Genomic DNA, 14,508 nt, shown 5'->3' with positions numbered 1-14,508 from the left:
GTTCAACTCTATGCTTTTTTCGGCTTATACAAGTTCTTCAAAGGCGCAGAAGTTTATCGAGTCCAAGTTAGTGAAGAGAGGAAGGGACGTCGTGGGACCGAGACCAGGAAAGAAGGTTCGTATGTTACAAATTTGGGCTGTCTTTCATTTTTACTCTCTTGTTCTTAAAGTCAAAGCGTGTAGTAGGCAAAAGGGTAGTGGGAAATTTCAGGCAGTGGTCAAAGAACTATAGATGCTCGATGAATTTACGTTTATCTTGGAGCGGACTGACAGTTCGTCTGATTAGCTTTTAATGCCGTTGTTGATCCTGCAGTTAAAGCGTCTCGTGAGATGTGGGAAATTAAAAGTGAAAGGCAGTTGCCTCGAGCCATACTCGATATTAATGTTCCGGCTTCTAAGCACGCGAGGCAAGTAATTTAATAAATGCCATTGCCTCCTACGACAGGTTCTCCTCTTTGTTGACGACCTCAATATACCTCAACCTGATGCGTACCAGTCCCAGCCCCCACTCGAGTTGCTTCGTCAGTTTCTGGATTCTCGGGGATTCTATGACTCTAAGAAACTTCAGTGGAAAGAAGTTCATGACGTGACGCTTCTAGCTGCTTGTGCACCCCCAGGGGGTGGCAGAAGTGCTATAAATGGTCGATTGCTGAGGCATTTCAGGTAGGGTGGGAAGTGGGAAAATTTCATAAATCGGTTTCGAGCAGATTTCTATTGTGTCGTAAAACCGAACCCAAAGTAATCACAACTGCAAATCAGAAGAGAAGAAAATATGACAAGGAACCAATTAGAACTCAAGTGAAAACAAGCGTGAGAAAACACGAGTGACCAAGTTGCAATTGGTTTTAGTTTTGAATCTTATTGGTTGAGAGAGTGGCGCGATTGTTTTCGATCAGTAAGAGATGAAATTTTTTCTCATTTTTTTGTATTCTCCTTTAAGGTGATACTTCCAAGTGTAATTGAGAAACTTTTTTACAATCAATTAGGCTACCCATCACATCCTGAATGAAATAAGCCCTGCTATCATTAGCCCTGCCATCATTAGCCCTGCCATCATTAGCCCTGCCATCATTAGCCCTGCCATCATTAGCCCTGCCATCATTAGCCCTGCCATCATTAGCCCTGCCATCATTAGCCCTGCCATCATTAGCCCTGCCATCATTAGCCCTGCCATCATTAGCCCTGCCATCATTAGCCCTGCCATCATTAGCCCTGCCATCATTAGCCCTGCCATCATTAGCCCTGCCATCATTAGCCCTGCCATCATTAGCCCTGCCATCATTAGCCCTGCCATCATTAGCCCTGCCATCATTAGCCCTGCCATCATTAGCCCTGCCATCATTAGCCCTGCCATCATTAGCCCTGCCATCATTAGCCCTGCCATCATTAGCCCTGCCATCATTAGCCCTGCCATCATTAGCCCTGCTATCAGCCCGTAAGGATTCTGTTCCGTGAGAACTTTTACTAGATATGAAATAGATTGTTTGTCTTCTCTTTCTTAGTGTACTCTACCTTCCTCATCCCAACTCCACGTGGCTGCATCACATCTACGTCACTCAGCTGGGACGCTTCTTGGAGAAAGCCGACTTTGCACTTGATGTACGGGACGCCTGTCAGGACCTGGTGACTACTGCTATGGGCCTGTACTTTAAACTTAGTGCCAACCTCCTCCCCACCCCTACGAAATCTCATTATACCTTCAATCTGCGCGACTTAAACAAAGTAAGGGATTGGAACACAGCGATTTTCAATAACTTCTTTTTCAAGAAAGTCATGCCGCGATTGCATCGGTCTCATATCGCCCGCTCTTTCTTTGCCCTCGTTCTTATTAATAATGATAATGATAATAATAATAATAATAATAATAATAATGATAATAATAATAGCAATGAAAACAATACCTATTTACGTGATAAATAACAAGAGTAGTAATAATAATAATAATAATGGTTTTTCCTCTCGTACATTTCCAAATTAATTGACACGGAACACATCCGTTAAATTCGGTTCTCTAGGATCAGACTCGTATCAGACCCAAACTAACTTTGATAACAAAAACGACCTACATATAAAAATCGCGAAAGCAACTACTAGTTTGTATTAAAAGAATTTCAAAAAACGTGCATCGAAATTATCCTTATAAAAGTAAACTACAATAACAATAATGATAATAATGATGATAATAATAATAATAATGATGATAATGATGGTGATGATGATAATAATGATAATAATAATAATAATGATGATGATGATGATAATAATAATAAACATTTATATAGAGCTAAAACTATACATATATTCAAAAGCGCTTTACATTACATTGAGTATTAAACACTAGTACTGAACACTTTCTTAAAAAGAAATGGTTTGAGTTGTGTCTTAAAAGAAGCCAGGCTGCTACAGGATCTAATTCGTGACGGCAACGAGTTCCAAAAGGCAGGTACAGCGTGAGCAAAAGTACAAGGAGATAGGAAATAGCTTGGCCTACCTGAGCTACATTTGCCACGGTGTTTATAAGAGCCAACCCAGTTTTTCCTCGTCCCAGGTCTTACAGGTATTTCCTGTAAGCTCTGATAAGTTGCGTGATACATTTACTTTATTTCTCTAAGAGGTCTTTACGGCCGCTTAAGTTTGTCCTTAATCGAAGAAGAAATTTGATATGTAGCCGGTGTTGTACCTAACCAACAAGCTTTTGACGTTGTGCATGCTAAGCAAATCGACCCTGGTTTAGCGTGATCTGTACTCCTATCGGCGACAATACTCGTCATCACAGTGGTCAAAATGTTGTGGACACACGAGGCGCAGCCTCGTCTGTCTGCATAAGAGTACAGACCAGGCTAAACCACTGTCGATTTGTTCTTTACCTCAATATGGACGTGAAATAGAACGGCTTTTTTTGAGTATGTGACACGTTGCGTGACAAGCCGACGCGAGAAGCGTTGTCTCTACCCTTATCGATGACAGCAAATTGGCCAATCAGATTGCGGCAATACTGCTAATTGTGGAAAATAAAGTATTTACTTCTAACTCTCGTGTTATTCTTTGGAGGTTATAGAGGGCTTGCTGCAGGCAAACCCATTCGTCATCACGTCACGTGACCACTGCGCTCAGCTGCTTGGCCACGAAGCCTCACGAGTGTTGCACGATCGGCTCACGAACGATGCCGACCGACGGTACTTCTTCAAAGTGTTGTCTGAACAGCTCCACAATGGGTTCAAGACACGCTGGACTGCCGAGGAACTGGAAAAAACGCCGCTGATCTTTGGGGATTTTCTGGAAGGAAGTGAAGCCTACAGCTCTCGGCTGTATCGCTCTGTGCGGCAATATGATCGATTGCCGCAGATCTTAGAGGTGGGTTTCGCTTTTAACTGTTAAACTCCCAGAAGTGATTAACATGTAACTTCTCCCCATAGTATCCATGCATTATCCAGCAAACAGGTAATGAGAATTCTCAAACTTATTAGGTAGAAGTTGTTATCTTGATCTAACACCAAATTCTTGTTACTAATTTACAAGGAAATGTGTCGCCGCTAGGGGGGAGAATTAACAATCAGATTGTGGGAGTGAAAGAAAAAGCAGTAAACAGAGCTGCAAACAGCTGCGTTTTTTTGTTTCCCAAGGCATTTAGATGTTTTGATTGAAACAACCAAGTAAAGAAGATCTTTCATATTGAGTTAGGCTTTGGCTTTTTTTCTGTGACAGATTGGTGATTTCCACCCGTGGCCTTAATTGAAAGTTCGAATCACCTTATTAAACAGTATTTGACTGATGGGGGGGGGGGGGGTGTTCCTCTTTTCCAGGAATACTACGACAAAGCCAACCTATCAGGGGGGAGTGTGGAGCATCGTTTTGTATTCTTTAACATGGCAGTGCAGCACGTGACTCGGGCAGCGCGTGTTTTCCGTCAGCCTGGGAAGCACATGCAGATGGTCGGCGTGGGGGGTACAGGCAAGGCTACGGTTGCAAAGCTAGCGGCGTATATTGAAGACTGCGCCTTCTTTAGACCTTATGTATCACGAGTATACAACTTGTCGGAGTTTAGAGACGATGTGAAGAAAGCGTGTACTGTGGCCGGAGTGAAGGGAAAAAACACTGTGCTTTTTCTGTCAGACAATTTGGTTAAGGTCAGTTTCTAAGTCCATTTTTCCTTTCTTTGAATACAGCTCCATTTCTTTCGCTTGACTTTGGAGACCTTTTGCCAGATTCAAGACACCACCTTAGAGCCCCCCTCCCCCCCCCACCACAAAGGTTGTGGGGGGGGTGGCTTTGCGAGAACAATCTAGCACGCCCCACCCAACCCGATACCACAATATTCCCGTCGACGCCAGGGTTAGTTTGTTCTCCGCTAGGAAGGTGTGGCTCTTTGAAATCAAGGAAGGCTTTTTGCAGAGTAAAAGGCAACGATATAGTTGAGATGATTTTGTTTACTGTAGCCTTACTCTTAAGTTCTCATTCCACTCGCACGGAGTGCGATTTACTCTGTTATGTAACTTCCTTGTAGGACGAATTCCTTGAAGATGTGACTAGTATCTTAGCTGGAGCTGATATAGCCAGCTTTTACGACCATGAAGATGTCGAACTTATCTCTTTGGATCTCAAAAAAGAAGCAATACTTCAAGGCGTTTCAGACACGAAAGATGCCATCTTTCAGTTCTTCCTTGAACGCGTCAAGCAGAAGTTACACATGGTCTTGTCCACCACCCCTGCGGGATCCAGTTTCCGGCGGCGTTGCCGCCTGTACCCACCCCTCATAAACTGTTGTACAATTGACTGGTTTGACAAATGGCCTTTGGATGCGCTTCAGTCAGTGGCCGTGTCTTTTCTAGAGCTTTTAGATTTGGGGAAAGATCCAGAGTCGAATAGCGCTCTACTGGGAAGTGTTTCTAAAGTCTTTGTCGAGGTTTACAACAGCGTTGAACAGGAGACACAGAAGTTTCATGAAGAGGTACGCCGACGATATTACACGACTCCGACAAGTTACATGGAGTTTGTGCGCTTGTATCTGTGTAAATTAAACGATAAGCGAGCCGAATTGAGTTTTAACCGTGATAGATTGTGTACCGGTTTACAAAAGCTGTCAGAGTCAAATGAATTGGTGGGCACGATGCAAACTGAATTGTTACAGCTCGGACCTAAACTTGAGCAAAAAGCTAAGGTATGTAAACTTCAATATTGTTTTTTTTGTTTTGTTTGGTTTTTTGTTTCGATGCGTACGCCAAAGTGCGTGGCTAGTATGTTTGTCAAGAGTGCTTCGTCCTTTCTTTCCTGTTTGTCTCTTCATCTGCATGTTTTTCCTATGCCTCTCTGTCATTTGTCTTCTCTCTCTTTTTTATTATAACATAACTAAAGCAAGGCACGCGCTCTGATTGGTCAATTCAGCGTCCTCCATTTGCCCATGGGTGTACGCTGCTGACGTGAACAAATACAAAGACTATTTTTCCGCGCGCGCCTGTTTTTTTCTGGTCGCGCAAGATTTGTTAAATAAAAAGGAACTCTTTAGCTACAATGTATCAATGTTATGTTATAAAACAAGTGGTAAACACCACAGCGTACACTATTAAGTTATGGATGCACTCGGGAAGTTTACTAAGCACTCAAGAAGCTAGAGTCGCTCTCGGCTATCGCCTCGCGCGACTCTTACGCTTCTTTCGTGCTTAGCAACCACTCGCGTGCATCCATAACTCAATAGTGTACGCTGTGGTGTTTACCATTTGTTAATTTTTATCTATTTTATTCGCTCACGAGTGTATCATTCCACGCTGCCCTTGTCTTCTACTCCACCTCTCTTCTCTCTCCTTTATTCATGCGCATGCGGATTCTGAGTATATCGTCTCTTCCTTCCATCTCAAACGGATTATTAAACTTGAAAAGCAGTTTATTTTGGATGAGTCAGCCAGTGTTTTATTATACTTATCCTAATGCAATCTTAACATGTGTACACTGGAACTGAAGGCTTCTACAAAAAGAACCTGTGCAACGCTAGATACAAAAAACAACTAAAAAGCCACACTTTAGAAATGGAAAAAAAATATATGGAAACGTATTCCTTATCTAATGCAGCAGCAAGATACCCCGAGGAAAGGGTAACTTACCTGGTTCCACCACTAATCACACATCAGTGAATGTAATTTTACAGAGAGTTAGAAAAAAAAAGTGTGCCACATAAGAAAAAAGAAATTGGACAAACATAAGACTGACTCAGCTAAACGCTTGAATAATCCGAAACTTCCATGATGCCACCGGCGTGAACCTCTTTAACCGGTTATCAGAATATTAATTTCGGACTAATTCGTTCTCATGCCACTTAAACGTTAGAAATTACATGTACTCCCACCAAGCTTTCGACTTAGCTAGTCCTAACAGTTTGAGAACTTGTGTCACATAACAACCAAGTAAGTTCGTGACATATTTCTTTGTATCATTTCTTGGTGTCATCAACAGGACACAGAAAAGCTACTTGAACAGCTCGCCAGCGACCAGGAAGCAGTAGATCAAGTGCACAGTGTGGTACAAAAAGAGGAAGAAATCATGAATGAGGAAGCCCTAAGAGTGCAGGCGATAGCGGAGGAAGCTCAGAGGGACCTAGAGGGAGCCTTACCGCAGTTACAAGCAGCTGTTGAGGCCCTAGATTCGCTGGACAAATCCGACATTTCTGAGATCCGAGTGTACACGAAGCCTCCTACTATGGTGATGACAGTGCTTTCGGCAGTCTGTGTCCTGCTGCAGCAGAAACCTGACTGGAATTCGGCTAAACTGTTGCTAGGTGATCAGGGATTCTTGAAAAAACTTGTTGGTTATGACAAGAACAGTATCCCTGACAAGGTGAGCTCTTCTTGTAACTGGTGGGTTGTATCCTGTGTAATGTTCGACTTGTTATTAAGACAAGAACAGTGTCCCTGCCAAGGTGAGCTCTTCGTGTAACTAGTGGGTTGTATCCTGTGTAATGTTCGACTTGTTATTAAGACAAGAACAGTGTCCCTGCCAAGGTGAGCTCTTCGTGTAACTGGTGGGTTGTATCCTGTGTAATGTTCGACTTGTTATTAAGACAAGAACGGTGTACTTGAGAAGGTGAGTTGCTCATATAATTGGGAGGTAGTGTCTTGTATAATTTTTGGCTTGTTAGTTGAGACAAGTTAAGCGCACTGCCCTTGAAAAGGCGGGTGAGCGTTCATATAGCAGGTGGGAGGTGTCCTGCTCAATGCATAGCAATGATGACGCATAATCTCCTTAACAGCGTTCACGTTTACAGTGCTTTAAAGTTAAGAACGTTGTTGCGTTGGGACTGCAAAAGTGGAAAACCACCTTCATGATATTTATCTTATATCTATGATTGTATATTATCAAGAGTAACCTTTTTGTGATATAAAAGAGGGAAGTTTTTAAAAAAAACTGTGGTGCTGCATATGTGGGGAGTATAACAAAGTGATTTTGGTTTAATCAACTCCGTTGATATAGCAAATTGGCTACCGCAAATGGTTTAAAAGTTGACGTTTCGAGCGTTGGCCCTTCGTCACAGCGAATGACATTTCTTTACTCACGCCAGGTCTTCACGCGCCTCAAACGATACACTCAGCATCCGGAATTTAACCCAGAGGCTGTGGGTAAGATATCAGTGGCTTGTAAGTCTATGTGTCAGTGGGTGCTGGCGCTAGAGAATTACGCTGAGGTGTACAAAATCGTGCAACCCAAACAGAGAAGATGCGAAGAAGCGCAAGCTGCTCTGGCCATCGCCAAAGAAAATCTACAACAGAAGCAGGTATGACAAACGTGCATTCCTGGAATTCTTCCCTCTATTTGGGTTTATTGCGAATGCGCCCCATTGCAAGTTCGCCCCCTACCACCTTTGCGAGTTTACTTAACAGGAAATGAATACGTTCTGTCGTAGCGAAACGAATCGAAAGATTTGCGGGCGAACTCGTTTTACGTAAGGGGCGAACTTCTAATGGGGCGAATTCACTTTCTTGCATTGCAAAAGTGATTCAAACGATTAATGTGGGTTTACAATCTAAGAAATGCTTACTTTATACGTTAGTCATTAAATCTGGGTCACAATGCACAAGGTAAATAATGACTTGCGGTTTGGCCCAAGTGAGTTTTTTGAGAAGCCTTCTCCTTCCTCACTATTTAATGACCCCTACCCCACCCGTCTGAAAGCCCAGGTAACTAATAAGCCAGGGGGTGCTTTTCAAGGCTTTTATGGAACCAAGGTACATAGAAGTTAGAGAAGTTACGAATGTTTCTTTAGTAATCTATACGTGTAGTTTAAAAAGCGGAATGAAAGAGAATTTAAAAGATGACGTTTTTGCCTTTTAGCTAAGTCTGCTGAAAATTCAGGAACAGCTTCAGCTTCTCAAGCAACAGTATGATGGCAGTGTGGCACAACTGGAAGAACTCAAACAGAAGAAGGAGCTTACTATCGTCAGGCTCCAGAGGGCTTCAGTTCTTACTGCAGCCTTGGCTGAAGAGCAGGTACGAAGAGAAAAGAACCTGGGGACTCTTCTTTAGCGTAGGATACTCGTCTGTAGGCCGAGTTGTTGACTAATACCCTTCGAAGTGCCACTTAGAAGGCAGTGTTTTGACAGTTTTATTCTTCTTCTTTGTTGAACCAATTGGTACCTCAGTTATGTGGAGAAATTTTGAAGTGGGTGTCGAAATCAATACGGCTTTGCTTTTAATTGGCTCGACTTCGCTCAGTGATTGGTCCAGTAAACACGTGCCACTTTCTCACAACCAATCAGATTCAAAGCTTAATCCAAACACGACTTGGTCGACCGCGTTGTCCCGCGCTTCGGGGAATTTTCTCGCTTTTGCCTCGAGTTCTCATTGGCTCCTCCTTTTTTATTGCTTTGTTTTGATTGGTAGTTGTGATTACTTTGGCTTGGTTTTATGTTAATCAGTCGAAATGCGTTTTAAGATGGCTTCCCAGTTTATTTATACCGTAAAGAGAGAGAGGTATTTTGAGGGTTGACTGTTTTACCAGCTTGCCCAAGAACGCAACGATCTTGGGTTTGGCACACTAACCCCCAGGCCAACGCGTCTTCTATTCAACATGAATTCATGCTTAACAGACTCAAATCGAGTTGCATTTTTCATAGGTTCGCTGGAGCAACTCGGTTAACTCTCAAGAGGAAGACGCCAAGGGTCTTATTGGCGATACACTGGTATCTTCTGCGGCTGTGGCTTACCTGGGCGCGTTCACGTCATCCTACAGGCATCGGCTTCTCTCACACTGGCTGCAGCTCTGTAAAGCGGAGAAGATCCCAGTGTCGCAACATTTTGAACTAACAGAGTTTCTGTCTGAGCCGATTGAAGTTCAAAATTGGCTGAACAAGGGACTGCCTCATGATAAACACTCCATTGAGAATGCTGTACTCATCAAGCATTGTCGCCGCTGGCCACTCTTGATCGACCCGCAGGAGCAAGCCTCTAAGTGGATCACGCAGACTGAAAAAGATAACGGGCTCAAGATTGTCAAGGCCTCGGATCCAGGCTATCTCAGAACATTAGAGAGCGCCATACCGTTAGGTCAACCAGTTCTTGTTGAGGTAAGTAGTTGGAGTAATTTTCAATTGGGTATTGATGGTGAGAAAGGCTCTCTCTACCGTGCTTTATGTTGACCTTAAAAAGACATTGCTGCTACTCTCTAAACCAATCAGATATGAACGCAAAACCCAGGTCTGACCAGATCGTAACAGAAGTTGTTGGCGGTAATAGAAGCTAATTATGTCACTTTGTCTCTTTTCTTCAATCGGATTTAGAACAATTCCGATTATCTACATTTTTAATAGAAAGTATATCGACATAAGGTCACCTTCGTTCTTGGAAACAAAGAGGAAAGAGTTAACTGTCCGTAGGAAATGTTACATGTAAGGTGTTTAGATTCTCGACTTTAATGGGAAGGCGTTGGATTTAAAGTAACAGGCATATGATCGGTGTTTCCGTTATAAACATTTTTTGCAGGATTTGGGGGAAAACTTGGACCCGTCGCTAAACCCAATCCTGGGAAAAAATACTATTACGCGAGGAAATCAGGAAGTGATGGTAATTGGTGACACTGAGATCGAATACAATAGCAACTTCCGGCTATACATGACCACACCCTTGGCTAACCCGCACTTTCTACCGGAAGTGTGCATTAAAGTCACGGTGATCAACTTCACTGTCACGCTGGATGGATTGCAGGACCAGTTACTGTCACGTGTGGTCCAGAAGGAAAGACCGAAGTTAGAGGAGAGCAGGAAAGAGTTACTTCACGGCTTGGTAACCGATCGTTATAAGTTAAGAGAATTAGAAGATCGATCGCTGTCTCTGCTTCATCAGTCACATGGTAACATCCTGGACGACGAAGACCTGATCTCCACTCTGGATGACAGCAAGAAAGTGGCAAATGTCATTCACACGCGTGTCGTCCAATCAGAAGAGACCGAGGAGAAGATTAACCTCAGTCGAGAGAAGTACCTTCCCGTGGCCACCCGGGGTGCGGTGTTGTATTTTGTTCTCACAGATTTAGCTTACGTGGATGTTATGTACCAGTTTTCTCTGCCCTGGTTTACAGATCTCTTTGACGGCTGCCTTGAATCCGCTCAGGAGCCAGCGCAGACTACGAGAGGCGAGTCACCTATAAGGCCTGGTAGCGCAGGAACGCTCCGACCTATACGTAAAGATAAACTAGCTGTATCAACTGCGAGTCGACCCGGGTTTAAACGTAGACAAACTGCTAACCGACCCAAAGATGCAACTGAGTTGCCAGAGTATCTTGAAGCCTTGGTAGAGGTGCTAACAGAGAGTGTCTACCGGGTAGTTTCGTACGCACTGTTTGCATGTCACAAACTTACGTTTTCTTTTATGTTATGTGCGGGAATCATGCGTCGTGGTAGGTCTACATCACGTGACAAAGCCATCGACGAGGAGGAGTGGAATTGGTTCTTTCGTGGATCAGCAGTCGCTGCCATAACAGACAGACTCGAGAGTGAAGAGGAGTTGAATAGGTCTTGGATGGGTGGGTACCTGCTTTTACCCTTAAACACGAAGGCGCGCTATATCAGGAAGTCTTCCCTGGGAAGACCCAGGCTCATTTGTCACTCACCGTTGACGTGTGCGGGTCAAATTTAAATGCTATCTATTGTTTACTTCTACCAGCATGGTGGCATGAGGTAACGTGCGAACCACCTACTTCGATCTCAAATTTACCGCCACAAATAAAGACAGTTTCCACTGGAGAAAGGAAATACAAATCTCAAAAATTCTTGTATTGTGATGAAGACATAAAACAATTTTGACGAATGCGCCCGCTGTTCGTTGCTTTGGAGTAGCTGTAGCTCAAGCTGACTTGACTCTAAGAGTTCTACATCACACGACGGTTGATTGAGAAATGGTCCAGTGGGGCCTAAGGCTCCTTTTATAGCGCGCCTTCGTGTTTAAGATCGAATTAACGATTCTCCTAACTGTTTGCCATTCATTACTTTAAATGTTATCTCTGAGAATTTGGTGTTAAATCAAACAAAATCCCAAAGTCGATATTTTTCTGCCCTTACATCACCTCACTGCTTGAAAATGCACTTATATTGTTAAGAGAAACTCACCGATTTTGGGTCACTCTTGGGAGTCGATGCGTTAACATCAACAAGAATGGAACACTACACCGCAATTACACCGAGCAACCATTATATGTCATCAGCCTAGAGTGCACTGCGCACTATTCAAGATTGCGGCCGCGGGAGATTCGATGTGGCTGTTAGACCTTTCTTTGGAAAACGACAAAAAATCAGATTGCTCGGTAAGGCAATCTTTTATGCCAGATCTATTGAGAAGTAAATTTGGAACATTTTGAGCGTTATTTGAAAAAGGAGTAGAGGTTCCCTTAAACCTGTCGCGTCGAAAAGAGGGAGTTCCTCGGCAACTGTTGTTGTTGTTGTTGTTGTTTTTTTTTTTACTTCGGGTGTAAACTGGCTGTTGTTTTTTTAATGTAGGGTTAGGCTCTTCGAATCTAGACCTTCTGGGTGATGAGATTTTGTTAGTGCTTGAAAATCTAACGTGATTTCCGCCCTTGTCACGTGCGGAAAGTGTGGAGTGCCTCCACAAGAAGCGTGCTAACCTTTAATCGCGTTAATTTTTCTATGCACAATGAATGGACTTTTCCAAAATAATGATGCTAGGAATTTTACAAATTTCATAGGCTCTCAGACGACAGCCGCGGGAAGCCTGGGTCAATACATGTCGAAAATGAACAAATCTCCAGCAAAGTGGATAACTGAGTCTACTTGGAAGGAATGTCTACAGCTGTCAGCTTCAATTCTGGCGTTTTCTGGCTTATGCAGTAACATTGCAGTGAATGGCGCCTTTTGGAGCAAGTTCTCGGCGAGCGAGAATCCATTCAAATTCATTGAAAATGAAGGAGAGCTCGAAAATGATAAGACTACCTCAACAGAAGGTTTGTGGAGTTACGTCACCTATATAACGCTATTGTCACTGTTTATTTCACTTCATTTTATGTCACGCAATTTTATGTCACGCAAATTAAGAAGCTCGCGAATTACAGATGGTTAGGAACTGTGGCAAAATTGTCACGCAATTTTGAGAAGATTTTCTTTGTCACGCATTTTTTTAAGCCTACGTATACATATGGGTTATTAACCAAGCGTGAGGTCAAGATGGCTGGAGATTGGCTGAGTTCTTTTTTGCATTTTTATGGACCAAGACGAAGTAGAGGCCCATAAAAAGGCGAAAAAAAAATGAGGCTAATATCCAGCCATCTTGGCCGAACAAGCTTGGTTAATAAAGGATTTATTATATCACAAATATATTTCGCTTTGATAAGAATTAGGAATTACTTGTTTACTTCAAGAGCCTGGAAAGAAAGCCAACTGTGTTTGTGGCACAAGAAACTCACGAGAGTCTTTTCTGTTTTCTTTGTTTTGACTATCTTTTGCCACTCTTTGCGTTTCCATCGCCGAAATTGCTCAAGGATTACGAGCGTAGTTCTAATTCTATTTTTTTTTATGCGTGGGATCAATACGGGTAATCCCCAGCGGGCAAGATAGGCCCATCTTGCCCGCTTGGGTAGCCAATCAGAACACGGGATTCGCTTCATCTTGCCCACGGGCGCTGGGAGCGATGTAATAGTTAGTTCTTATTAACCGAGCGAGCGGTCTGTATGGGAGAATCTTGACCGAGGTCGCCAGTACAGACCGAACGCAGTGAGGTCTGTACCAGCGACCAGGGTCAAGATTCTCCCATTCAGATCTACCTAGCTCGGTTAATTAGATGTTTATTATATGGCTGTGTCTTGTATGCCAATTTTTTATATTCTTTGTACCTTTTTTTTTCTAGACCGGTCTAGATGCCGGTCTAGATGGGAAAATCTAGACCGCTTTCAGTACTGATTTCAGCCAATCAAATTCGTGAATTCGGTAGTTCCCAGTCTTTGTGAGACACAGCCATATAATGAAGGGTGATACTGTAAAGAGAAATAAGATGCTAGTTACTCTTCGGAGTCAAAGGGTTCATATCCTCTAGATTATCACCAGACACTATTTCTAGTTGCTGAGTGGTGTCTCAAACGGTGAAATGAAAAACTAGTTTAACTTGTTTCATATGTACAGATCACCACCCTCCCCAGCTCGGCTGGAACGTATCCAGTCTCTCCAGGTTTCAGCGCCTTATCATCGTCAAAGTGCTGCGGCCCGAATGTCTCGTTGACTCCGTCAGACTGTTTGTGGAACAACAAATGGGGCCCAAGTTTGTCACGAGCTTTGGGTTTGATCTACAGGAAGTATTTGAAGAGTCCAGTTGTCGGAAACCACTCATCTTTATCTTGTCTCCAGGTAAGTGCCGCTGTGCTCCTGAAAAGGTATGATATCCTTGACGTCAGAGTAGCAGGGAGGGCGCAGTGGTGAGAGCGCTCGCCTTCTACCGTTGTGGCCTGGGTTCGATGCCCGGGTTTGTTGTTCGGTTTTGTTCTTACTCGGAGGATTTTCTCTGGGTCCTTCCGTTTTCCTCCTTCCACAAAAACCAACATTGTAAATTCCAATTAGACCAGGAAACGAAGGACAAGTAGAACCACCCAATGGAATGTCCACTGCTAAATCCCATTCATTTTTATTTATTTTATGTCTTGGGCTAGTTTGTTCTTGAGGCAAATGGCCCATTCTCTCTGAGCCCATACCGATTCTCGTGGCATGAAGCGACCAGGAACATTGTTACTACCCCTGAAGGGGATGTTTTTCTATGTGTCTCCCCCATTCCCCCCCTCACTCAATTTCTTTAAACTTCTTTTTTATGGTGTAGGGCACTTGTAGGGATATTCTACTATCGAGATTATTATCATGATTACATCGGAAATCCGTCATGAGAGAGGAGGTTCAAATTTTATACCGGCACTAGAATCGTTCTTTTCCGTCTATCGTTGAGGATGTTGTAATAAAACAACATTGTAAGCTTTTTTCATTAATTTCTGGTGTTCTAATGTCTAAAATCAAAGACGCAATTCACTTTATTGCTCTGTTC

General features: G+C 43.2%; 1 protein-coding gene across 1 annotated transcript in view; it reads left to right on the top strand.

The window, feature by feature from the left end:
• The window catches only part of LOC111325683 (dynein axonemal heavy chain 6), a 69,499-nt gene that overhangs the window by 47,494 nt on the left and 7,497 nt on the right, over positions 1 to 14,508 (top strand). The window contains exons 40-52 of the mRNA XM_088745543.1: positions 1 to 115; positions 446 to 663; positions 1,503 to 1,722; positions 3,052 to 3,354; positions 3,804 to 4,127; positions 4,505 to 5,158; positions 6,445 to 6,825; positions 7,547 to 7,759; positions 8,317 to 8,472; positions 9,099 to 9,548; positions 9,964 to 11,002; positions 12,179 to 12,433; positions 13,605 to 13,826. The exon at positions 1 to 115 is cut by the window's left edge and continues 998 nt beyond it. Coding sequence (XP_088601669.1) covers positions 1 to 115; positions 446 to 663; positions 1,503 to 1,722; positions 3,052 to 3,354; positions 3,804 to 4,127; positions 4,505 to 5,158; positions 6,445 to 6,825; positions 7,547 to 7,759; positions 8,317 to 8,472; positions 9,099 to 9,548; positions 9,964 to 11,002; positions 12,179 to 12,433; positions 13,605 to 13,826 — 4,550 coding nt within the window. The remainder of the gene's footprint in view (positions 116 to 445; positions 664 to 1,502; positions 1,723 to 3,051; positions 3,355 to 3,803; positions 4,128 to 4,504; positions 5,159 to 6,444; positions 6,826 to 7,546; positions 7,760 to 8,316; positions 8,473 to 9,098; positions 9,549 to 9,963; positions 11,003 to 12,178; positions 12,434 to 13,604; positions 13,827 to 14,508) is intronic.

The sequence above is a fragment of the Stylophora pistillata genome, chromosome 14 (genome assembly GCF_964205215.1).
Source record: "Stylophora pistillata chromosome 14, jaStyPist1.2, whole genome shotgun sequence".
Lineage (NCBI taxonomy): Eukaryota > Metazoa > Cnidaria > Anthozoa > Scleractinia > Pocilloporidae > Stylophora > Stylophora pistillata.
The sequence above is the reverse complement of the archived record's forward strand: the minus strand, read 5'-3'. Positions and strand labels throughout refer to the sequence as shown.